Source organism: Crotalus tigris, unplaced genomic scaffold (genome assembly GCF_016545835.1).
Source record: "Crotalus tigris isolate CLP2741 ecotype Arizona unplaced genomic scaffold, ASM1654583v1 scf7180000019644.40498, whole genome shotgun sequence".
NCBI classification, from domain to species: domain Eukaryota; kingdom Metazoa; phylum Chordata; class Lepidosauria; order Squamata; family Viperidae; genus Crotalus; species Crotalus tigris.
The window spans coordinates 13075-38114 of record NW_024097637.1 but is presented as its reverse complement, the minus strand read 5'-3'; the positions used below and the strand labels follow the sequence as shown (position 1 = coordinate 38114).

At 36.7% G+C, this 25040-nt stretch overlaps 1 protein-coding gene across 1 annotated transcript; it reads right to left on the bottom strand.

The window, feature by feature from the left end:
* Window positions 1-5447: 5447 nt before the first annotated feature.
* On the bottom strand, window positions 5448-23911 carry LOC120317422 (probable ATP-dependent RNA helicase DDX10). Its single transcript, XM_039364052.1, has 7 exons — window positions 23647-23911; window positions 22567-22756; window positions 20279-20405; window positions 18372-18534; window positions 17003-17087; window positions 8771-8872; window positions 5448-5577 (listed from the first exon to the last, which is right to left on the bottom strand). The coding sequence occupies exons 1-7, from the start codon at window positions 23909-23911 to the stop codon at window positions 5463-5465; spliced, it is 1047 nt and encodes a 348-aa protein (XP_039219986.1). The 3' UTR covers window positions 5448-5462.
* Window positions 23912-25040: the final 1129 nt, after the last annotated feature.

Genomic DNA, 25040 nt, shown 5'->3' with positions numbered 1-25040 from the left:
AACTAATGTAATCTCACTACTATATCCTGGGTGAATCCCCAATTAAAAGGGATCCCAATCTGCAAGTACAAGACTACAACTTCTTCAATCATATTCCTAGACATGGAAGATTAAAGACTCCCTTTAATTACAAGGTTCTTTCATGTTCATAGTTTTTTTTTTCAATAAAGCTCATATGACTGCTTCCTTTAAGCAATTGGGAAACATCCATCACTCAAAAAGGCATTAGTCACCTCTTATAATCATAGGACCAGTTTGATTTAGTTAATTTAACTAGCCAGGAAAGATTTAGATCAGGGGTTCTCAACCTTGGCAACTTTAAGACTTGTGGACTTCAACTCCCAGAATTCCTCAGCCAGCAAAGCTGGCTGAGGAATTCTGGGAGTTGAAGTCCACAAATCTTAAAGTTGCCAAGGTTGAGAACCCCTGATTTAGATCAAGCAAACAGACTGTGGCCCTCATTTCTGCACATGTCTGTTTCTATCATGAAGATTCTACAAATTAAAAAGAATCTATATAAATATACTTCCCTTTTGACTGTCCCAATGTTGGTGTCCAGGTTGAGATGAATTCAACTAGCGTTGTTTGCTACTATTGAGGCAAAGCTATTCACCTATTTTGATTCAGTCTCTTCCAACAAAAAAAAAATAAAGTGTGAAGGGCAGAATGAAGATCTTGAAGCTTGAGACTGATGGAAATATGACACAGGAATATCTGCTTAGTCTGAGTGAATTTAAATCTTCAGACAAGATAAATTGCAGCCTAGGATGTTGCAGAAACTAAGCAGATAGATTGACCAAAGATTTATATATTATCTGTGAAAAATCTTCGAGATATGAAGTGCCAGGTTACTGAAGGAGAGGAAATTTTGTTTCTATCTTAAAAAAGAGAAAAAACAAGGTTTTCAGAAACTATAGATCATGGTTCCCAATTCCAGGGCCACGGACTGGTATCAGTCCATGGTTTGTTAGGAACTGGGCTGGGCAAGCAGCAGGTGAGAAAGTGAAGCTTCATGTGCCCATGAGCAGGATCTAGGTTGCACACAAACCATCCCCCCCTCCCGCTCCCAGTCCGTGAAATACAATTTTGTTCTGAAACTGAACCCTGATACCAGAAAGGTTGGGGACCGCTGCTATAGACCAATCTGTCATTAATACCTGGAAATATTCTGGAGTGAATCTTAAAACTTAATTTTAAATGTGTTAAAAGTAATGATTATTACTAAATATCAGCATACATTTTTGAAGAATAAGTCTTGTCAGATGAATCTTGTCCTTTTTTTAAATCAGCTTTCCAAATGGATTGTGGGAATAAATCAAATTCTAATTCCTGCAATGCATTTTACAGGCTACCCATTCCATACTGATCAGCAAGCCACTTAAAAGTGATTTGGATTGAATAATAATTAAATGTGCATATAGCAAGCTCAAAGACTATGTATCCAAGACTCTTCACAGAAGCGGAATGAGAGATGAAATAAATATCATGAAGACCACTTCAGACTAGTGGTTAAGGCACCAGGCTAGAAACCTGGAGCTTATGAGTTCTAGTTCTGCCTTAGCCACGAAAGCCAGCTGAGTGGCCTTGGACCAGTCACTCTCCCTCAGCCCAACACACTTCACAGGATTGTTGTGAGGAAAACAGGAGTTTTCCTGTTGGATATGTTTGCCAGCTTTAGTTATGAAAATCAAAAACACAGGTGTAGAGTGGGAAGAATCTGGCTTGTTAATAGCACTTGCAAAAGAGATCTTGGAACAGTAGCTGTTTCCGTATTAATACAAGTCATTGAATATGTTCAAGTACGGACTACACAGCCATTTGTTTGGAATGCATTAATTTGGATTCCTGAACTAAGTAAGGGATTCTGTGACTAAATTTTCTACATGATTCTACTTCATTTTATTTAGTAAAGTAAGCTTAGTTGAAAAAAGTAATTACACACATGATGACCAAAACATGGTATAATTTCACACTTTTTTCAGGGATATTCAATATTCTATCTTCTATATCTCAATAATTTTCATTTTTACTCAAATGTATTAATTTAAAGAAAGATTTGAACTTTGTGACATTCTACATCAGAATTATTCATGAATTGGAAAGTAATGATTCTCAATATCTATGGATATGCAGTATATATGGGTATATGATGCCAAATGCATGTTTTTGCTACACCAAAAACAAATGCAAAGTGAACTGTACCATTTTAATGTGGATCTTTTCTGAACTAATAATAACATAGGAGGTAATCAATTTGCTGTATGATCCTCACTTGCAGCTCAAAGGTGAACCACATAAAAGTCACAGCAGGTGGCTGTCCTAGGCTAGTTTTATTTAGCCTGAAAAAGTTAAATGGAATTTGTCCAGGTTAGATGGAGATCAGCAGGAAATTCCAGGATGATAAAGTCAACCAGAAAGTCAAAACAAACAAACAAACAACAAGGAAAAAGACAGTGGAAAACCTCTTCCAAGAAAACAACATGAATTTGTTCATGCAAATCATGAGGAGCCTAGTCTGACTCAAGGAAAACCTGCTTATATCACAGCATGAGTTTCAGGAGAAAGAAAGGAAAGGTCTTCTACTCTTTCCCCAAGACCAACTTTTACTAGGCTAAAAGAATAAGATAGAAGATGATATGAAATGTGCTTCACTTCTGGAGGTTACGATTCATTGCCAATCACAATTAACAGTACCAAGCTACAATGGAGCAACAGATGCCATCAAATAAAGTAGCTCCCTATATCTCTGTATGCGTAGAAGCCTCAAGTTTTGACATGCTATGCAAAGATGTGAACATTTATTGGTAAAAGGTAGAGTGAGTGGGGAAAAAAGAAACAAATCCTGTCCTTTTAATTCTTAAATTATGAGCCAGCAGTGTGTTGCAGCTGCCAAAAAGGCCAACACAGTGCTAGGCTGCATTAACAGAGGGACAGAATCAAAATCACGTGAAGTATTAATACCACTCTACAATGCCTTGGTAAGGCCACACTTGGAATACTGCATCCAGTTTTGGTCACCACGATGTAAAAAAGATGTTGAGACTCTAGAAAGAGTACAGAGAAGAGCAACAAAGATGATTAGGGGACTGGATGCTAAAACATATAAGGAACGGTTGCGAGAATTGGGTATGTCTAGTTTAACGAAGAGAAGGACAAGGGGGGACATGATAGCAATATTCCAATATCTCAGGGGCTGCCATAAAGAAGAGGGAATCAAGCTATTTTCAAAAGCACCTGAAGGCAGGACAAGAAGCAACGGGTGGAAACTAATCAAGGAGAGAAGCAACCTAGAACTAAGGAGAAACTTCCTGACAGTGAGAACAATTAATCAGTGGAACAGCCTGCCTCCAGAAGCAGTAAATGCTCCAACACTGGAAGTTTTTAAGAAGAGACTGGACAGCCATTTGTCCGAAATGGTGTAGGGTTCCTGCCTGAGCAGGAGGTTGGACTAGATGACCTCCAAGGTCCCTTCCAACTTTACTACTATTATTATTATTAAATACTTTCATATGTCTCAGGAAGAGGTTTTTTTTAATCATAACATACATTCTCCAAATCTTAGCCATTTTTTCTAAGCTTCAGAGCTCAAGAAGACCAATTTTCCCTTTATATAATCTACTACTCTTTCTTTTCAATCAGTTCATACATTCTTTTCAGGGAACAAAAATATTTTTTCTTTTAATTTAATGTGAACCCAAGCACAGCAACAAGCCAGGTTTTTAAAGCTAGTAGAGTCTATTATTCAGGGAAGTGATGTCCCAGATGATGAGTGCTGCAAGAAAAGGCTCTCCTCTGGGTACCTGCCAGGTGACATTCTCTAGCAGAAGGGACCCAGAGCATACCTTTCCTGTTTATTTTATTTTATTTATTTCTAAAATTTATATGCCGCCCAATCCCAAGGGACTCAGGGCGGCGTACAAAATTTAAAACAATAATATGACAAAAAAACAATAAAATAAATACATTCATACAGCGTGTCCGATCATATCCCACCCCCACCCACCCCGGGGACATCAGCCCCAGGCCTGCCGGAACAGGAGAGTTTTAATGGCTTTCTTAAAGGCCGGCAGGGTGGCAGTAGTTCGAATCTCGGGGGGAAGTTGATTCCACCAGGTCGGAGTCACCACAGAAAAGGCCCTTCCCCGAGGGCCCACCAGCCGACATTGTCTGGCCGACGGGACCTGAAGGAGGCCCAATCTGTGGGACCTCACCGGTCTCTGGGAACTGTGCGGCAGTATGCGGTCCTGTAAGTAACCTGGTCCTATGCCATGAAGGGCTTTAAAGGTGATAACCAACACCTTGAATTGCAATGAATCCCACCACTGCTGAAAGGTATGTATGTTTTCATCCATTTGAACCAACTACCATCATCTCATTTGCCTACTATCTTCCCTGTCCAGATCCTTTCCTTGTATGTAGTGCCTTTTAGAGTATTAAGTCTGAGGACAGCAATTGTCTAAGAATTATACTGGGGGTTGGGTTTTTTTTTTTTTTTTTTTTTTTTTTTTTTTTTATTTTTTTTTTTTTTTTTTTTTTTTTTTTTTTTTTTTTTTTTTTTTGTTTTTTTTTTTTTTTTTCTTTTTTTCTTTTTTTTTTTTTTTTTTTTGTTTTTTTTTTATATTTTTTCTTTTTTTTTTTTTTTTTTTTTTTTTTTTTTTTTTTTTTTTTTGTTTTTTTTTTTTTTTTTTTTTTTTTTTTTTTTTTTTTTTTTTTTTTTTTTTTGTTTTTTTGTTTTTTTTTTTTTTTTTTTTTTTTTTTTTTTTTTTTTTTTTTTTTTTTTTTTTTTTTTTTTTTTTTTTTTTTTTTTGTTTTTTTTTTTTGTTTTTTTTTTTTTTTTTTTTTTTTTTTTTTTTTTTTTTTTTTTTTTTTTTTTTTTTTTTTTTTTTTTTTTTTTTTTTTTTTTTTTTTTTTTTTTTTTTTTTTTTGTTTTTTTTTTTTTTTTTTTTTTTTTTTTTTTTTTTTTTTTTTTTTTTTTTTTTTTTTTTTTTTTTTTTTTTTGTTTTTTTTTTTTTTTTTTTTTTTTTTTTTTTTTTTTTTTTTTTTTTTTTTTTTTTTTTTTTTTTTTTTTTTTTTTTTTTTTTTTTTTTTTTTTTTTTTTTTTTTTTTTTTTTGTTTTTTTTTTTTTTTTTTTTTTTTTTTTTTTTTTTTTTTTTTTTTTTTTTTTAATGGGTTTATGTTTATGTTGTGATTTTTTTAATGTTGGGAGCTCCCTGGAGTCCCCTATGTGTGAGCTGGGCAACAATATAAATTTCCTTAATAAATAAATTTAATAAATGAACTGCTGATTAATTTCAATTAATTTCTGATACCTTTTTACTTTAGTCAAAGAACAGGCAGCTGAAAAATAAATACTGTATGTCCTTTCAGATCTCCTATAACCCATAAAACCAAAAAATCTTATTCAAGATTAATATTTCTTATATACCTAAAAAAAGAGATTCTACGATCATGCCAATTACGTATCAGTGGACTAGCCATTGTGCCCTTACCCGTTGTGCACGTTCTTTCAAATCTTGATCCTGAGCCAGTAAGGACTGCAGTTTCTTCTGGACATCTAAAAGTTTCTCAGGATTGATTCTGGAAGAGTGGAGAATCATAGAGAAAACAGGTAAACCACAGAAATGTTCTCCTATCTTCTCCAAAAGGCCTACAAAGACTTATCTCCTGTTCATAGAAGAAATACTTCTTCATCTGAGGAATAAAAACTACTGTGAACAATATACAGTTGAAATCATATCAGCCATGCAGACTGTTCTCTTAAAATTAATAAATGGAAACAACAAAAGCTGCAACTCCGTCTTTTTACCCAGAAAACAATTTGAACTGGAAGAGAAAATCATTCTTCCAAGATCAAACCACAGAATTAACATTATATATCTTCTTCTACTTATAAAAAGATAAAAGACTAAGCTCCTATGAAGGAAAGAGCTGAATATTTAACAGCAATTTTTCATACTGAGGTTTCTCATAAGAGAATTTTTCTTTTAAGCGGTTAAAAATAGTTTCACTAGAATGTTTCTAAACCTGAAAAATCTCAACAGAACTCCAAATTCACAAACATAACTATGCACACACAAATGGAAAGTGGTTCTCCATCAAAGAATCAGGGGATAAGTCAGTTCAACAACACAATGCCGCACTATAGCCTTATAAATAATATTTGCTTCAACAGAATTTCTAGCTGGCAGCCTATTCCAAGTTAAACTTGCTTTTTGCCATTTCAGTGACCCAAAGCAAGCGTTCACTTGCAAACAAAAAACTGGTTCTAGATGACTTTATAGAATCTGTGCCAAAAACAAACATACTAAATCATTCAAATGACAATTCTTTATGTGTGTATAGAGCACTAAAGAATATGGAATGAAGATTTCTAAGATAGGGAAGCAGCCACCTTATTTTTTAATAGTACAGGGAGTTCTCGACTTAGGACCACAATTGAGCCCAAAATTTATGCTGCTAAGTGAGAAATGTATTAAGTTAGTTTTGCCCCATTTTACATCTTTTCTTTGCCACATTTGTTAAATGAATCACTGCAAACTAGTAACACCGTTAAGTGAATTTGGCTTTCCCACTGTTTTCCAGAAGGTAGTGATCACGTGATCCCGGAACACTGCAACCGTCATAAATATGAACTAGTTGTCAAGCATCTGAATGTAAATCACACGACCATAAGGCTGCTACAATGGTCATAAGTATGAAAAATGGTCACAAGTCACTTTTTTCAGTGCCACTGTAATTTTGAATGGTCATCAAATGAACTGTTGTAGGTTGAGGACTACATGTAATTATTTTGAGCAACTGCAGCTTCTCTCTAGTTTCTAGGAGGTCTGACATTCCTTGGACAAAAATCCTTCAGGAACTATGTAAAAAATCTTAACATAAGGATCCATTCATCCAGCATCAGCATTTTGAGATTATCCACCTTTTAAAAAGTAAAGTTTCAAGCAGATATACCAAAAGGTTTGATTTGTTTGGATTATTATATTTTAAAAATCCAAGACACACAAGCAACTTAGACCAGGGGTCCCCAACCTCCGGTCTGTGGACCGGTACCAGGCCACGGATCAGCCAGCAACTGATCCACACAAACAAGCAAAGCCCCATCCACGGGATGCAGGCAGCACACAAAACCACGCACCTGCCGGTCCATAGGAAAACCTTTCTCCACGGAACCGGTCCCTGGTGCCCAAAAGGTTGGGAACCTCTGACTTAGACTACAAAGAGAAGAAGTGCCTGATTCTTTACTTTTTAACCTCAGAAATGTATTTACTTAAGCAGCTGGAGAATTTAAGCCTCTTGTCTTACCCCCAATTCCTCCCTCGGTCCTCACTTTCTTGCATTGTAAATAGTCTCTCCTTATACTCCACTATGTAATTTCCTAAACATGTTCTATCTCACATCCATATTCAAAGTCTAAAACCAAAATCCAGTGCAACCAGCAACTGATCAGCAAGACCAAGATGGACACATCAAGTTTTATAAAAGCCTTGCATCCAAGCCAACTCCCCAACCTTAACAATTCATCTCAAAAAGATGCCATACAATTCCCTTATCTTTCTCTTCTCTCACTTTTAGAATGTGAATATTATATATTTACCCCACTAGCTCTTTTTTATCATTTACAACCTTTGAAGAGAAGATGGCTTTAGCCAGACTTAGGAAAGAATATTCTTATGTATTCAAACAATCCTGGATTAGTTCCGCGGCAAAAATAAGCATAACAAGCCACAGCTCTGTTATTTAAATGGCTTTTGAAAATAATTAAATTCCTTTAAGAAGACAAAAAGGAGCCATTTACAAGAATCTGCAAGCTTCACTGCACTCCCACTTTATCATCCATGATTTAAAGCACTGTAAACAGCATTATCAGAAGTGAACAGCTAAGTCAGTGCAGCATATGAACTAATTTTTATGCATATTGAGCTACTGGATATTAGGTAGCAAATGGCAATTAGTTTTGTATGCATGAAGGTATAAAACTGATGTCATTAGAAGTAAAGCAGGAGACTACTGGTGCTATCAACTGAGCTTTGCTTGGAGGAAAAAGGCTATAAATTTAACACAGCCCTATTTCAGGAGAGCATTTAATATAGCAGTATAGGAACTGTGTACTACAGCCACTATTACCAAATGTTCAATTTTTCAAAGATTGGAGTATATTTATTTCAAAAAGTATTATATTTCAATAATAGATTTTAAAAGCATATGTGGGTGTTTGGCAGGAGTTAATAGTGGCAGAGGCCATTTTTTTCTCTCCAATTTTATTTCTTTGGCTAATGGTACCAATTTTAAAAAAGAAAAATATATTACTGATGTTAATGTTACACACGCCATATACACCTTCCACACAGTGTCCAAATCATCTCACATTTCATGTAATTTTGCTACTGACAGAGTTCACTGTCTCAGCTCTATCTTTGCTAAACAGATTAAGTGTTGGCAGATCACATCATTTTGCTTGGAAAAAAGGTAAAATTGCACAGAAAGGTCAGGCTGTATTTACAGACCTCCATTTCTCCAAAAATTTGAAATAATGGAAGACCATTTTCTCTATTTGCTTTCCCAGGAAATAAGATGATCTGAAATGTTCATATTATTTGTAAAAATAAATGATGGAATGTGTTGCCAATGGATACTCTCATTGTGCTCTGCATCATTTTTAAGTTTAAAAATCTTTTTTATGAAGAAAAAAACCCGGTCTCACAGGAAAGAAATCACTTTTGGTTTCAAACGCATAACTAAGTTATATATAAAATGGAAAAGAACTTACTTGATATTGCTGACAGGAACTTTTTTCTGTGACAGCTGCTGAATCATGCCATTTTCCTCTGAAGGAAGCAAAACGAGGAGAGCTTCACCACCTTCTTTGTATCTATGTAACGGGGGGGGGGGAGAAGAGCAATTTTTTTCTTCAAATCCGAGCTTTCCAGAAAGTAATTACAAGCAGTCTTCAACTTATGATCATAACTGAGCCCAAAATTGACACAGTCATTAGGTGTGTTTTGCCTCATTTTACGCCCTTTCCTGCCACAGTTGTTAAGTGAATCACTGCAGTTGTTAAGTTAGTAACCTGGTTGTTAGCGAATCTGGCTTCCCGGTTGACTTTGCTTGTCATAAGGCCGCAAAAGGTGATCAGATGACTGAGACACTGCAACCCATCATAAATACATGCCAGTTTCCAAGCATCCGAATTTTAATCACATGACCATAGGGATGATGCAATGGTCATAAATGTGAAAAACGGTCATAAGTCATTTTTTGCAGTGCTGTTGTAACTTCAAACAGTCACTAACAAATGGTTGTAACTCAAGGACCACCTTCTTCCCAGCATTTCTGGGAGGTGCAAATGGGAGCTTCACAGTCAGGCTCTTCTTGCAAAAAAGAATTGAAGGATGGAGGATACCACAAAGCCTGATGCAATCTCAGCTGACACCATTTTAATTTTGGGTTTGTTTTGTTTTAAAAATTCTGCCTGTTCCTCTACATGTTAAACGAGTAGCGTCAGTGCATTTTGTTCATTTTCTCCCATCTGAATTCGCCATTACCAAGAATATGCTCTACTGAAGGCCATCCATTGGTCTGATTTTAAAACATGTATACTAGAAATCAGTTTACATCTCAGGAATAACTGGTTCTCCCCTTCAGCCTCCTTGCTGAAGGGGAAAAAAAAAAAGACCATCTTGCCCAATTCTACCTCTAGTTCCACCTTCAAATCTCCTTAATCCCATTTATGAGCTCCCATTTCATAGCCCCTGAGAAAACAAAGGGCATGACAGAAAAAAGATTGCACATTGATGTAAACAAAGGTGTCCAATCTTGGCAACTTTAAGACTTTGGACTTCAACTCCCAGAATTCATTTTCAATCAAGGTTGAAAATCCTTGATTTAAACCAACCAAAAGAACAAAAATTGTTCCTGCCAAACAAGTCAGGCTTTTCAGCCAAGAATGAAGATTCCTATTCTGGCTATTAAAAGGATGCAACAATTCAAGACCTTGGAATCAAAAATCATGGTAAGTTATATGGTTTATTTAGCAGAAGCAAAGCAGAGCAATAAACTGCAGTGCACCAAGACTCAACTTATTCATAATACCAAGATCCTGGATCATTGCAGGCAGACAGAACATAGTTGAGATGCCTTGTTAAATCTGTGGGTTTTTTCAGAGAAAAAAGAAATGAACGAGGTACTAAATCATTCTTTTCCTATCCCTGAGCATCACCAAGGCCTAGGCTATGGGTAGGCAACCTTGGCTCTTTTATGACTCATGGACTTCACTCCCAGAATTCCTGAGTCAGCTATGCTAGGACAACATTCTTCTTTTCTCTGATCAATGAAATTTGATATTTGGAAATCAATGAACCCTATTGCTATCACCCAACCACAGCATCAATTGTTCTGTTAGTCTTGTGAATAGCAAATGCTTGTTAGGTTTTCTTTAGAAAATGTACTATTTAATGACTATATTTGTGGTATATTCACAAACATATCTACTCAAACTGTAAGCCAAAGAGACAAGGAGCATTTTGTGGCACACAAAATTTAGAAGAACATATACAGTATGATTCTCCATTCTCCAAGCAAAGAACAGTAAATTTGGAATTTAAGGAATGGATGAAGATCCTCTGCTTCATGCTCAAAATCTCTCAAAAGCTGTGCTTATTATTTTGTAATATGTAAAACATGCATAAATATCATTGTATAATTGTTCATTCCAATAAACGGCAACCGTGTGCTTCCACTAACAACCTCACAAATATTATTACGTGAAAATCTAAACTAGGTTGTTTTTATCTATATAACCCAATGTAGAGGTTATTCTGTAGAGATCCCACCCTAAGAATTAAAGAAATTTTAATGCCCTAAACAATGTTTCTTAACCTTCATAACTTTAAGATGTGCAAACCTCAACTTCCAGCATGCCGGCTAGAGAATTCTGGGAATTGAACTCCACACAGCTTTAAAATTTATTAATCCCTCAGGCCACAGCTACATTCATTATAGACAGTTTATCCATTAATGTTCTAAAAGACTTAATCAGACTGAGTGGTATCCTTGAATACATCTAACCAATGGTCATGGAATCTTGCTGACTGCCAGATTTCCTTCTTTGTAATCATGTCTAATCTAAACGCTTTGATTAATAGCCTTATTTAAAGGAAGAATAAGAGAATTCCAAAGAGAATCTTACTTTAGATGGCAGTATGACACACCATTATATAGGTAGCTGATTACTGCAAAGCTCATCGGTTACCTACCACATTTTCATTACCAAAATTAGATTTTTTTTTCTTGTAGTGAAAGGATAGTCTGCATCTACTCATTGTTTTGGTAGCCGCTAGTCTTTTTTTATCAGTGTGAGAAATAATTTATACACTCTTTATCACCCTCTGCTTCTTTTGAGATTAAGAACATAGCATTTTTAAAAAAATTCTCATGCTACTCACTTCTATACCAACAAATATTTTTGTTGTTGTTATTTAGGCACAACAATGGTTAACAAATGCTGTTTCATGCTTACCAAGCTAGGCATAATGGCTGAATGCAGCATTCCAATTTAATCTACTTGGAAGAAATCAGACACTAAAACTAAAACACATCATGACTTCATTCTCTAATTGCTTGTGGGTTCAAAATCAGATTTAGCTATGCTAGGCTAAATTTTCTAGTTACACCCCAGCAAATAAAGCTTGCATCAGTTGCAAGCCAGCATGTTTGCTGTCAAGCTGAGTGCAATGTATAAACCGGGCACTGAGGCTTAGGTATATGTGTAAAGCATTTAAAGTATGTTGTCATTTGTTGGCAAAAAAACCCCCAAAACATGAATGTGACTTTCCAAAAATGAAAACTAACTGCTGTCCTCTAGTGGCACTGTATTTTGTTTTATATCAATTAAAATAAATCTCATGGAAGAAAATTCTGAACCAGATGGCTGCAAATATTTCTGCATGAAGACACTTATAGTTCTACTATTTTGATGTCGTAATATATGTTATCAAATGAGCTTTCCACAAGATAAAGCTTATGATCTCTCTAGCAACACCAATCCTCTTATATCCTTCTTAAAAAGGATCTGAACATAAGATATTGCCTAATTTAATTTCATCTTTTTACTCCTATTTGATCAAACAAAATTATTCCACAAGAACTGAAGCTAGGAAATTGCTTTTTCGCATTTCAATGTGTAGTTCAGGTCAAGTGAAAGCTAAACCAAAGACTTGTCAGAAATCAATTTTATATTTTGTTTGGATTTCTGATACTTTATGTACAGTTCTTCTTAAGCAGAAATAGGCCAACTGGCACTCATGGGTTCCAATGTACCTATTAAAGTTGCCATGGTACCTGCAGGGCTACAAACTCTATTTGGTTTTAACTTTTTTTCTGATTTCTCTTAAAATAATGTATGAGAAATGGACAGGATAGGGGATATTTCTAGAGCCCATATTAGAAAACAGCAGTGGTAGATGGTGGAGCCTCAGTGCTTTAGCTGAAAATGTATCAACCTCTTGGAGTGATAGAAGGGATGAGCAGAGTACCCTTACTACTTTGCCTTTTAGAATAAATGGTTCTATCATTACCCACTTTGTACCCATAATATCTATTTTAAATGCCATTTTGGAAACAGACAGATCCCTTCATTATGAGAGACCCATGGCATGCTTTCAAATTTCCCAATGTGCCCACTGGTCCAAAAATATTGGTGTCAACTTTACAACAAACCTGTCTGCAGCCATTTCCTTCATTCTAAGTTGCCATAGGATTGGGAGAGGGATGGAGGATTTCTACTGTCCCGTGGGAACCAAGGTCATTTCTGTCAGTTAGCTTAAGCTTTTAGTTAGAAAGCCCATGAAACTCTTCTATTGGGAAATGTAGCTGATTGCATAGCTCTGGGGTGGGAATTTCAACTTTGTAATATTGTTACTTCTGAAGGGAATTTCAGACTTGGTTTCACTTTTGACCATGCCGATACTATGTAACCAATAAACATGTTTTTGAAGAAATCTCAAGCCTTGGAGTTCTGATTTATTTGGTCTTGTCTATCGGAACCTTGACAATTGGATTTCTTTGAGACAAAACCTTGTTCCTGAGCCAAAACATGCTAAACGGTGTTAGAAATCCAGTGGATTCATACTGGATAAACATTAACAATGACAAAGCAAAAAATATTTAAGATAAAATATTAATGAAACCTGAAACTTTTCTTTTAGGTATATGGAAAAAGCCAACTGAAAAACAATTTGGGGTGCTATTCCTACACATGGTGACGGCTGTGAAGATTGTACTTGCCAAACACTGAAAAGAAAAAGGGATGCCGACTGTTGAAGAATGGATTTTGAAATTGAGTAAATTAGTAGAGATGGTGAAATTAACTCCTTTGATTAGAGATAATGGACTAGGCAGCTTTATAAGAGACTAGAAACCATTTGTGGACTTTCTACGCGCTAAGTACAACAACAGATGGTTAACAGAGGGATTTGAAGATTAGTGTAATGTTTGGCTTAACCTGTTGACTTTTTTTTCTTTTATATATGTATGTATGTATGTATTTGCAAAAGGGGAGGAGGATTTATTGCTTTCTCTTTTTTTTCAGCACCCAGCCAGGGTGGATCCTACATGTTAAATGTTAGATTTGGTCACTTTTTCCTTTTTTTTTTTTTTTGTATACTATTTTTTAATTTTTTGTTATTGTTAGTGTTGAATGTTTGCTTTTGTTTTGTTTCATTTTGTTTTGTTTTGTATTTTATTTTTTATGATAAAACAATAAATAATATATAAATATGTGAAAAAAATCCAGTGGGTTCTTTTACTATTAACTATTTAATTAGCTCAGTATTTATTTAATTAGATATAGTTGTATCTGGAGAATAAATCGGTAGCCATCAGCAACCTCTCTAGTCCCTCAGAATATTAATTTTAAAAAAATCAGAACAAGAAACCTGGCAGCCATCATGGAAAATATTCACCCGCCCGGGGGGAAGGGGGAGGGCACAAGTTTAATGCAGGATCTGGATGTGTACCATATCTAAGCTCCAGAGTTTAGAGAGGACTGAAGGAGAAGCATGTGTATATTTCTCCAGACTTAGAACATTTCTGAAAGTGTTAGATGATGTACTCATTTCTTGCCTCCTTCACTGTTTCCATCTGACTAGTTGCCCAATAAAGCTTCTGCAGCTGCCAGAGATCTGACACTGAGGAAAGGGACTTGGCAGAGGGTAAAGAGATGGAGGATTTGATGACTGAAGAAAGAGGTACTAAGACAGCCTTCTCTCTTGCCTCTCAGCTCCTATACTGGAAAATGCTGTTGAAGACAATCCTGAAATTGGCTAGCTTTAGCCAATAAACAACATTCAGACATGGGGACTGAAGGGAGGAGGCCGGAAGTGCTCCTCATTCCTGTCATTGTGTTCTCAGAGAAAGAAGCTCTAATTGCCACTGAAACCCAGTAACAGGGAGAACTGTCCTCCTTTCCTTTCACTCTGAATTAGACCAAATGAGGTATTGTCAGAGGGTAGGAGAAAGGACATAAACTTTCCAGATGCACATACTGTTTTTCTCTAAATTATAGTGTTTATTTCTGTAGTGCTTTTAGGTAGATAATTTGTACATTTCGAATAGATAGTGTGGCCTTGGTTTAACAAAATTATTCACAGAATTCTACCCTGATAATTTCAAATGGAGCTTTTTAGGGTATCTATTTCCCTCCCTGACTCATGCAATGTTTCTCAATATTTCCACTTCCTGGATTGCTTGTAGCCTAGGAGGGAGATTGGAAAGAGGGGAAAACTACTCTTTCCTGAGAGTCTTGAATTCTGACATCTTTGTCAGGCTATCTTCATTAACATTCTTTAAAAGCTTCAATCCTTTCCACCAGCTATTTTACTCAGCAAATCTCTGCCTTGATCCTTCTGGGTCTTCAACTGGAGATTTCTCCTCCACCTGTGCCTTAATACAGATGTGCCACACAAAAACACCTCCAGGAATGTCCAAATGTTTAAATCAGGAGCTAAGCTACTCAGTCTTTAGTGTCACTCTTCCAATTCTGGTATGTAGAAAACAAATTTTAACCTTGACCCCATTAGGGCAACTCATCTTGCCACTGATGATTAGGGGAAAAATGAGGAGAAGGATGTTACAGGAATTAAGCTGAGAACCAAAGTTTCCCAGGACATTGTGGCAAGTAATGTCCACAAGCAACAGTCACCAAGCTTCAAGAGTAGAAAGCCAAAGGCAAAAACGACATTACACTGTGGGAAGGAGAGGAAAAAGAAGTGGTGGAATTAAATTAAAGGGTGTTTTAATGTTAATAGAAAGCAATCAACTGTTTTATTGGCTCCAACCTAGTGTGAGATAAAAACATTTATCTTGCCTTCAGGAACATGAGTTTTCAGCTGAATTCAAGCTTAAGCACCTCATCAAGCCATGCCAAGTTGACAATTTGGGAACTATTGCTGAGTTTTTATTAGTAAGCCTGAGAGAAACCTCCACTATATTATCAAATTGGCCAAACTCTCCTCACGGCGATTTAATATTTTTTTGTATTTATTATAGTGCATAACACATTATATAACGCCTTATAAATATGTATAGTGAACTGCAGTGGTACCTGAGAGATAACAGTTTTAAAATAATATATTGTAAGGAAAGAGATATAAATCTATAACCTGCCCAAACAGAATTTTTGAGTAGGTGAGAAAACAAAAACAGATATAATGCATCAGAAGATAGACAAGATTTCCCAAGTGAACTTCAATAAGCTCTTCTTGGAAAATACAAAAAAAAAAAAAAAAATGATAAGGCATATCTGTACCATGCACTGTCCAGAGCCAAAATAATAAAATTTTCATTGCTGTGAACAGAGACCCAAACACCACAAATATCACAGTTTTTATAGAAGGTTTATTTTTTACAAAAATATAAAACAATAAGTAAAAGCTATATTTGAGTATGGGTCGAATCATTCACAACATTTGACATATCTACCCTAGTTTTTCAGTTCTCTGGAGAATCTATATTGTTACCCTACCCTCTCAGAAATACTAAAAGCTTAATAAATAAAATACAAGGTTCTCCATTTCTAATGTATGCCACTTATAAATCCACTCTAGCCAATCTGATCTCAGCAACATGAACCAAAAATAAGGCTTAACTTATGCTTCTTCCACAACATTTGCAAAAAAAAAAAAAAACAATGTTAAATGATAATCAAAATTCATATGCAGAATAGATACCAAGAAAATGCACAGTTCAGTGTCCAAACATTATTCCAACCTTATTGAAGTTAAGCTTCAATAACCTATGAGAGTCCTGAGACTTGGAAATTGAATTGTGTTGGGTTTTCATATAAGTAAATATTTCACTGATAAGCTGTTTCCCTCATAAATTTAACCAAGGAGGGGAAAGAATCCAAACTTCATACTGAAGGAAAGTGTTCATTAGACTAATATTAAAAATACTAATTTACAAGGATTCAGTCACCTGTCATAATGGCCAAATACCAGTGAGAGGGGAGAGGAAATGTGACATTTAAACTACATCTTGTTTGTTTATTTATTTATTTAAATCAATCAAATTTATTTGCTGCCCATTTTCAGATGACTCTTATTTAAACTTAAAAGTACCAATCACACTTTTCCTTACTTTTTTTTCAGCATTGGTCATCTTTGCTGTTAAACAAAGTACATGAATCCAGTCACAAGCTAATAACATAATCTAATGCAGTGTTTTTCAAACTTGGCAATTTTAAGATGTTTGGACTTCAACTGCCAGAATTCCCCAGCCAGCATTTTGAAAAATACCAATCTAATGTAATAACAGGTCTAACCTTAGTATTTTTTCAGATCTATGTATAGTTTTACCTTAGCACTGAAAAGCTTCCTTCAATATATTCTACATATTGGGACTACAATGTCCACAACTATTAGCTAACTTGGATGGCTATCTCTGGAAGATGGAGAAACACAACCAGAGGACATCAAGTTAGGGAAAGCCACTTCATAGAACATACCTGGCTGTTCTCCCAACTCTGTGAATATATGTATTTGCATCTTCTGGGCAGTCAAACTGAATGACCCAGTTCACAGCAGGGAAATCTGTAAAAAAAAAAAAAAATCTGAAATCCAGTCACATAAAAATATTTTCTATGCTAGCAGCATATTCAATATGAGTTTTGCACTCAGCTCTATTTTACTGGCACTGCATTGAAAGAGACTGTTCACAAAGTACAATTAATCACATATTCTAGCTACATATATCCGACAGATAGAATTAAAATTAATAGAAGCTTCATTTCCTAAATAATGAAAGGGGGCATAATTTTAAATTTGGTATGGAGAGAGAGAAATCATTTGCATTTTACAAACTGAAAAGTAAAACTGGCCATTTATGATTTTAAACCAGCAGTTTTCAATGCATGTATAGCTCAGAAGTAATTCAATTTGTATTTCGGCTAACTTTTAATACAAATAAATTATCCATACTTGATCTCTAGCTCCAGATATCAAAGGCATTGTACACATCTTATTTGAATGCCAATTATATGCAGCAGCAAAGGCCAGTATTTAGAATCTTTACTTGACAAAAAGTACCTATTAAAATCTCAATAACAGGGTGTCTGTAAATATATAGCCAGTCACGAGAATTACCAAGTTTATAATTAAAACTATTCAGCTGAGAGCTCATTTCATAGAACAGATTGAGGTCACATGTACAGTAAAGGTGATGCACTTATCTGAATTTTCTTTGTTCCATACTTTACTATATGTATTGCCTACTTTATTTATTTATTGCCTGCTATATTTATTGCCTACTTTATCCTTCTGTTAATTTACACTCTGTTGTGTCTTGGTATGGTCAATAAATTAATTAACTATACTTAATACTTGATCACTAGGTAAATCTGATCATCCTGACCACAGATTATGAAAACTGAAATCCACTGTCACACGGGGATACAAGATTGGAAAAATCAACAAATGCAAATCCTAAACCTATAGAAATGTGGACAGGGTGCTTTCTGAATTAGGGACCGCATGGTTCTGTTCTTTCCTAATTCCTCCTCTTCCTTGGCTGACCTCCTGGATTTTCACGTGAATCTTGCTTAGCAGGGAATGAGTTACAGCAGGACTTGAAGCAACGGGGGCATGACCGTGGAGGAAGCAGCAGGAGAGGAGAGGACACAGGCAAAGGACACAGGCAATAAAAGCATAGAGACTAGTATCACAGGTCTGTTGCTGGAGAACATGTTCTCCGCTCGGCCTCAGCAAGCTGGACCTTGGTCTCTTCCTTAAATGATTAATTTAACAAATGATTTTCAAGAACAGGGCCAAACCGATTAGATAACTCCCCTGAATGTGGAGGAATGCAAAGCTATTTACCTAGCCCACGAGCTGCAAGATCCGTAGCAAAAAGAACTGCCGATTTCTTGCGCAAAAAATCTTGATATACTTCCATTCTTTTCATCTGTTGTTGTTTGCCATGAAGAGCTAGTATAGGGAGACCCGGACGAAGGCGACAAAATACTCTAAACAAGTACTGAACCTAGAAACCAATAATAATTTCAATGCTAAGTTCTATAAGCAAGACTAGTTGATAATACACATATATTGCATTGTAGGCCAGCATTACCTAACCGGTCTTGGCTAAGCTAGAAAAGCTAAATAGGATCGGACTTGGTTAACAGTATCATGGAAGACAAAAACTCAGGGTGGTGGGCTAGATTGAGATGTTAAAAGATATCCCAAAAGATGATATATAATTGAATGCTTAGGAAGAAGCAGCTTTCTCTAGTCTTTAGTACTATTTTAAAACAGGTGGAAGAGCCACTTTTGCTACCTCAGCTAGCTAGACACAGGGATACAAAGCTTTGCAAATGGAAAAAGTCAGAGATCTGCAAAATGGAAAAATCCAGAGGAAAAGGCATGCTAAGGTTTCATGTCTCCCAAAGGAAAAAACAGAAAAATATCCTTTCCTCCTGGAGTTTTCATATCATTTTTATCATGCAGCAATTTTCACAAAATTACCATGAGAGTTAAAACCAAACCACTATGTTTCCTAAAAACAAATGCTATGGAAAACCCAGGCGCATGATTAGAATTTACAATTCTGAAATCTCATTAAGTCTCATTTAATTCAGCTAATCTATGTGTTTCTGCCCCTGGACCCAGCATCTTGCAAGGTAGTCAATTGCCAGGCCTTTTGTCACCATAATCTTTTCAGTTGTGGACAGATTTATAGTTAGATTTATGGCTACATCCAAGAGAGTTGCTGTTTTAAATTTCATAATATCTCAAAAAACGATCTCGCCACAATTTAGATGGAGTTATTCCCAAAATAATAACCTTTTTATAAATAAACCCACTCTTTGATCTAAAGACATGTCATTTTTAAGCCAAGTGCTTACTTAAACCCACACTCACAAGACACCAAATCAGGAAAACCATCTTCCTTTCCTCACATAGAATAAAATGCTTGGATGACAATGTTTGCTACGATATGTTTGGTCCATTTATAAACAAAGCATGCATTTTGCTGAATATAATACAAAAATGTCTGAAACAGTCCAGCTGGAGTACTCGCCTCTACCTACATGCCAAAGTTAACTGCTAACTTTGATAAATAATGTGATTAGGTTATAGCCCTGACAGTCTCTCCAGCCTCAGGGATTCAGCAGCCAAACAATTTACATGCTTTCATCAGCTTTGCTTGTTTTATAATATTCTAACTTTCTGATTACAGGTAGTCCTTGACTTACAACCACAACCGAGCCCAAAATTGCTAGTGAGACAGTTGCTAGTGAGACAGTCAAATGAGTTTTGCCCCATTTTACGATCTTTCTGGCCACAGTTGTTAAGTAGAATCACTGCAGTTGTTAAGTTAGTAACATGGCTGTTAAGTGAATCTGGCTTCCCCAATGACTTTGCTTGTCAGAAGGTCACAAAAGGTGATCGCTTGCAACTGTCATAAATATGAGACACTTGCCAAGTGGGACACTTGCAACTGTCATAAATATGAGTCAGTTGCCAAGCGTCTGAATTTTGATCAACGTGACCATGGGGATGCGGCAATGTGTGAAAAACTAACATAGGTCACTTTTTTCAGTGCCATTGTTAACTTTGAACGGTCACTAAACAAGCTCTTGTAAGTCGAGGACTACTTGTACCGTAGAATATATTGGTGGATAATTTATGATGCAACACCCTGCCTGCCTGTTACCGATTTGATTTTTATGAATTACAACGAACACGGTTCTTTATAAATTGTAGGAGATGGGATTATGTAATACCTCTTTACAGCTTGCAAAAAATACAATACTCTTCTTATTCAGGTGAGTTTTCAGAAAAGAGTACAACATATTGACTTTCTGGTGCAGTTCACAAACAATGTAGTTCTGTTCCAAAGTTGCTGGAGTACTGAAAGTACCAGAGAAGGAGAAATAAATAACAGATAAAAACATCAGAGGGGAAAAAAACAACGAAAAACAAGCAATATATGTTCAAGTAAACATGTGCCTCAAAGCATTATCTAAGTGAAACCAGATGTCCAACATTTTCCAAGCTAGAGGGCATATCCTTTGTTTTTGCACGGCATTTGCAAGAGACCTTATTCTCAAGGGCCAAGGCAAAATATAAATGTCACTTTGTTTAGTTACACTTATCATTTAAATGTAATTAAAATTAAATTCAGTTCTTCAAATCACTGATGCTAGGTTATTTTAGGAAACGCCTCTCCCCAGTTATATCTACCCATCCCATCAGGTTGAGGAGGAGCATGCTGCAAGTCCTATCTAGTAAGTAGCTCCATCTAGCAGGAGCCAGATGGTACATCTTTTCTGCTGTGGTTCCTACTCTTTGAAACACCATCTCCCCTTCAAGGTCTACAACAACTAGCCATGGCCAACTCACCGCAACCAACTCGCCATGGCCAACTCACTGCGAGACAACTCGCCATGGCCAACTCACCGTGGCCAACTCGCCATGGGACAACTCACTGCGGGACAACTCACTGCGGGAAAACTCGCCATGGCCAACTCACCATGGCCAACTCGCCAGGGACAACTCGCAGGGACAACACGCCACAGGACAAGAGCTATACTAATATCAAAGAAATAGTGGAATAGAATCATTAAAGAAAGGATGCCAAAAGGAGGGACAAAATGAAATGTGAATGACAAAAATTAGAATATTTTTTTAAATTATTTTAAATAAAGAAATTGAATTGTTGAATTGTCCTGTGGCGAGTTGACGGCGGCAAGTTGGCTATGGCGAGCTGTCTCATTCCACCAGCTCAGGTAAGGTTAGCTCTATCCCTGTTAGCCTTTCAGAAGTCCCTTAAAATGTGTTCTTTCATCGACCTCGGAGGTCCAGTGGAGTATGCAAGGTGGTTATATGATGTCAATTTTACTGTTTTACCCTCACTATCTTTCTTTTTTTTGTCTGAGCATTTGGTTTTTAATTGTTATTACATTTGTATGCGTGGTGGTGTTTTTTGAGATGGGCAACTGTATAATATATTTTGGAACCAAAAAAAGGGAATAAGTGGGAACTGCTGCTCCCTAATCCAAGCTAAAGTTCAGAGCAAGGAAGTGGGAAATGAAAAGATAACTTGTTCACCCCAGAAGTCAATCCTCTTACAGGACAAGCCATAAGGACAGCATTCACAGGACCTGAGGAACTTGAAAAAGCTTGCCAGAAAATTTGTTCAAGTTGTAATCTTAAAAACACACACACAGAACTCTACATTATGTTGTCTGCTCTTGCAATCCTTTTTAATTCAACTGCTGGAAGCTATCTAGTAATTGGACATCAGATTGTCTAGTCCAGTGGTTCTCAACCTGTGGGTCAGGACCCCATTTGGGGTCGAACGACCATTTCACAGGGGTCGCCAAACAACGCAGTCCGCCATTTTTTTCCCCTTTTTCTTAGCTGTGCTACTCCCTTTTACTCTATTGGCTTTTGAAAGCTAATAGAATAGACTCTCTTGAATAGAGTCTAATTCTATTGGCTTTCAAAAGCCAATAGGAATTGTCCAGGCTGTCTCTGCCCTGCTGAGCCCGCCAAAAGTCCCATTCTGCAAACGGTGCTGCACCAGTTGAGTAATCCTCGACTTACAACGGGTTGAGTAGTCCTTGACTTACAACCGGTTGGGGGTCGCGGCATTAAAAAGGTTGAGAACCACTGGTATAGTCAATCCCAAACCTTTGAGAAATAAAGACTTAGAGATAAAATCAAATATTACCTGGGCTGCTTCCAATAGTCGCACTGTTAGTCGGTCTTGTCTCTTTTAAATCAACTATTTTATACATTTACTTTAGCTTGCAGCTCTCTGCCCAAGGTCCCAAAGTTATACATTACAGTGATTTCTTGTATACACGGTTGTTGAAATGAAAAAGCAAGTACTGAAACAAAGACATCCTGGATGTGCCCCTCCAATTTACTGGCCTGCTTTATTCTAAGACCAAGACTGGAAACTCCCAGACTACCCCACGCAACAAGTAGGTTCCGAATGGAGAAAAACAATTCAGTACCAAAAACACTCATATTTCTTTAAAGGCTACATAAGCTGAGCTCCAACCTGAACTTTGCTTTTTCATGCACCCAGATGTATTCTGGATCCTTCAAGCTCAACCGAGCAAGGTCCTTCACAGATTTGGTCTGCGTGGCTGAGAAAAGCAGGGTCTGCCGTTTTTTGGGAAGGTTCTCTATAATTGCATTCATGGTATCAGCGAAGCCCATGTCCAGAATTCTATCAGCTTCATCAAGGACTAGAATGAGAAAAACAGGTTGGGGGAAATCAGAGTTTTTTTTAAAAAAAGTTTTAGTGATTAAATAAAACACTTTGTTTGTTTGTTTGTTTATTCTTTATATTTCGTAACCGCCCATCTCCCATCTGACTGGTGTATAATATCATCAATAAAATTAAACATTAAAATCAGAATAATTTAGTATTAAAAGTTTTAAAATTATAAAAATATTATAAAAACTTCAGAAGGTGAAGAATTCCAAAAGAAGGATTAACAGTTGTTAATTCAGGCAGTGGGAGGGGGGTGTTCTCGTGGAGCTGGCCAGCCCCATGGTTGTGCGGGCCACTGTGTCTCCCACACAAGGTTACACAGCTAACACTTTTGTGAAAGGCCGAGAGATCAGGGGCTTTCCTCACCTATGAGAGCAAGATTTCCACAGTGCAGGGGAAGTGGCAGAGAAGGTTCTCTTCCTGGATCCCACCAGTTGGATGTTTCACATTATATAGTTGAGAGTTCCCTACATATCATCCAAATGTGCTGAGGTGCTTGTAAACATCTATTGGGCTCTGTCCCACATGCACATAACACCACAGACTTGTGCATTCAACATTATTGTTGTTCTTATTTCTATGCAACCACCTACACAATTCTTTAAATTTTAAAACATTAAGACATTTAGGAGTCTTGTCCAGGAAGTTTGAACAAGTATATACTTCCCTTTACTTCCATTTTAAGAAATATTTTCTGCATGCTGTAAATTGCCCAGAGCAATATACATGGATCAGTTCCATACAAAGTTTAAGGTTAAAAGGCAGTAGCATTCCTATTAAGATTTCAAGCAAAGCTCCAGATCAGAATTCATACTGAACAGATACAAGATCAGAGGCTACCAACTAATATTTTATACTTACTCAGCATTTGAAGATTGGAGGCATGGAAATACGAGGTTTCATCCATGTGTTGTAAAAGACGACCAGGAGTACAAATGAGGATATTCATATTATGGATTTTGCTTGATTCTTGTTTCAAGTCCTGAAAAAGCAGGTTGGTTGGGAATTTAGGATGCATAGTTTCACAAAGAGCATTCACACAGACAAAGCCACTTTGAGCATGGCACACCACCTCGCAGAAAAGATCAGAATTTTCTCCATTTTTCAATAACACAGAAATGTACATCTGCATACAAATTACACACACACACACAAAATGCTGAAGATGAAATAGCCTTCGGTTTGTGATAATTTCTGTGAGTACAACGTCCCAATTTCTCCACAAACCACTGGCAGATCACAAACAAAAATATTTATTTGGGAAAAGAATAACACTTGTAAAGTGATTGTACAATGGTTTATGAAATCTGAAATGATCCCAGCTCAGTCAATTATTATCTCACCAACCTCAATTACTTACATTAACAGTGGCTAATGGGAGATGTTTAGATACTGTATGTTGCACAAGGTTCCTGCTTTTATTGAAATTTCTATCTACAGATAAGTAATATATCACTGATTGGACAAATTCCTTATTTTAATAATGCATTATAAACAGATTTTGGAGTGTTCTCTTATGTTGTGAGGAAGTGGGGTTTTTCTGCAGTGGCTCTGCTATTTTATTTCATTTATTTGTATCCCGCCTTTATTTTTAAAAATAACTCAAGGCGAGAACATATCCCTTCCTCCTCCTATTTTCCGCACAACAACTCTATGGGGTGAATTGGGTCAGGACAGAGTAACTGGCCCAAAGTCACCCAATGGCTTTTATATCTAAGGCAGAACTTGAACTAATGGTCTCCTGCTTTCTAACCTGGTGCTTCTAGCCTTTGCTGCCTGCTACCACACTTTTGGCCTTCCAGAAGTGCATCAAAACCTGTCTCGGCTGGCTGGCTTAAGTTCCTGATGGGGGGTGGGGGGTTATGTTAGAGATGGTTTGTGGACCAACAGGGAAAGTATCACCTACCAATCTTGCTTTTGTTATTGTTATCTAAAATGAATCCTGGAACACAACCAACACTTCCTCAACTTAACGCAAAAAGATAAATAGTATGGCATAGCATAGCATAGTATAGTAGGATAGAAATAGCAAGACTGACTCCTGCCTCAGGGTTGGAGAGAGTGACAGAGAGAGAGTGACACAGAGAGAGGGGGGGAGGGACAGGGAGAGACAGGAAGAGAGAGCGCCTTGGCTCTAATACAGCGGTTCTCAACCTGTGGGTTGGGACCCCATTGGGGTCGAACAACCATTTCACGGGGGTCACCAAACAACGCAGTCCGCCATTTTTTCCCCTTTTCCTTGGCTGTTCTACTCC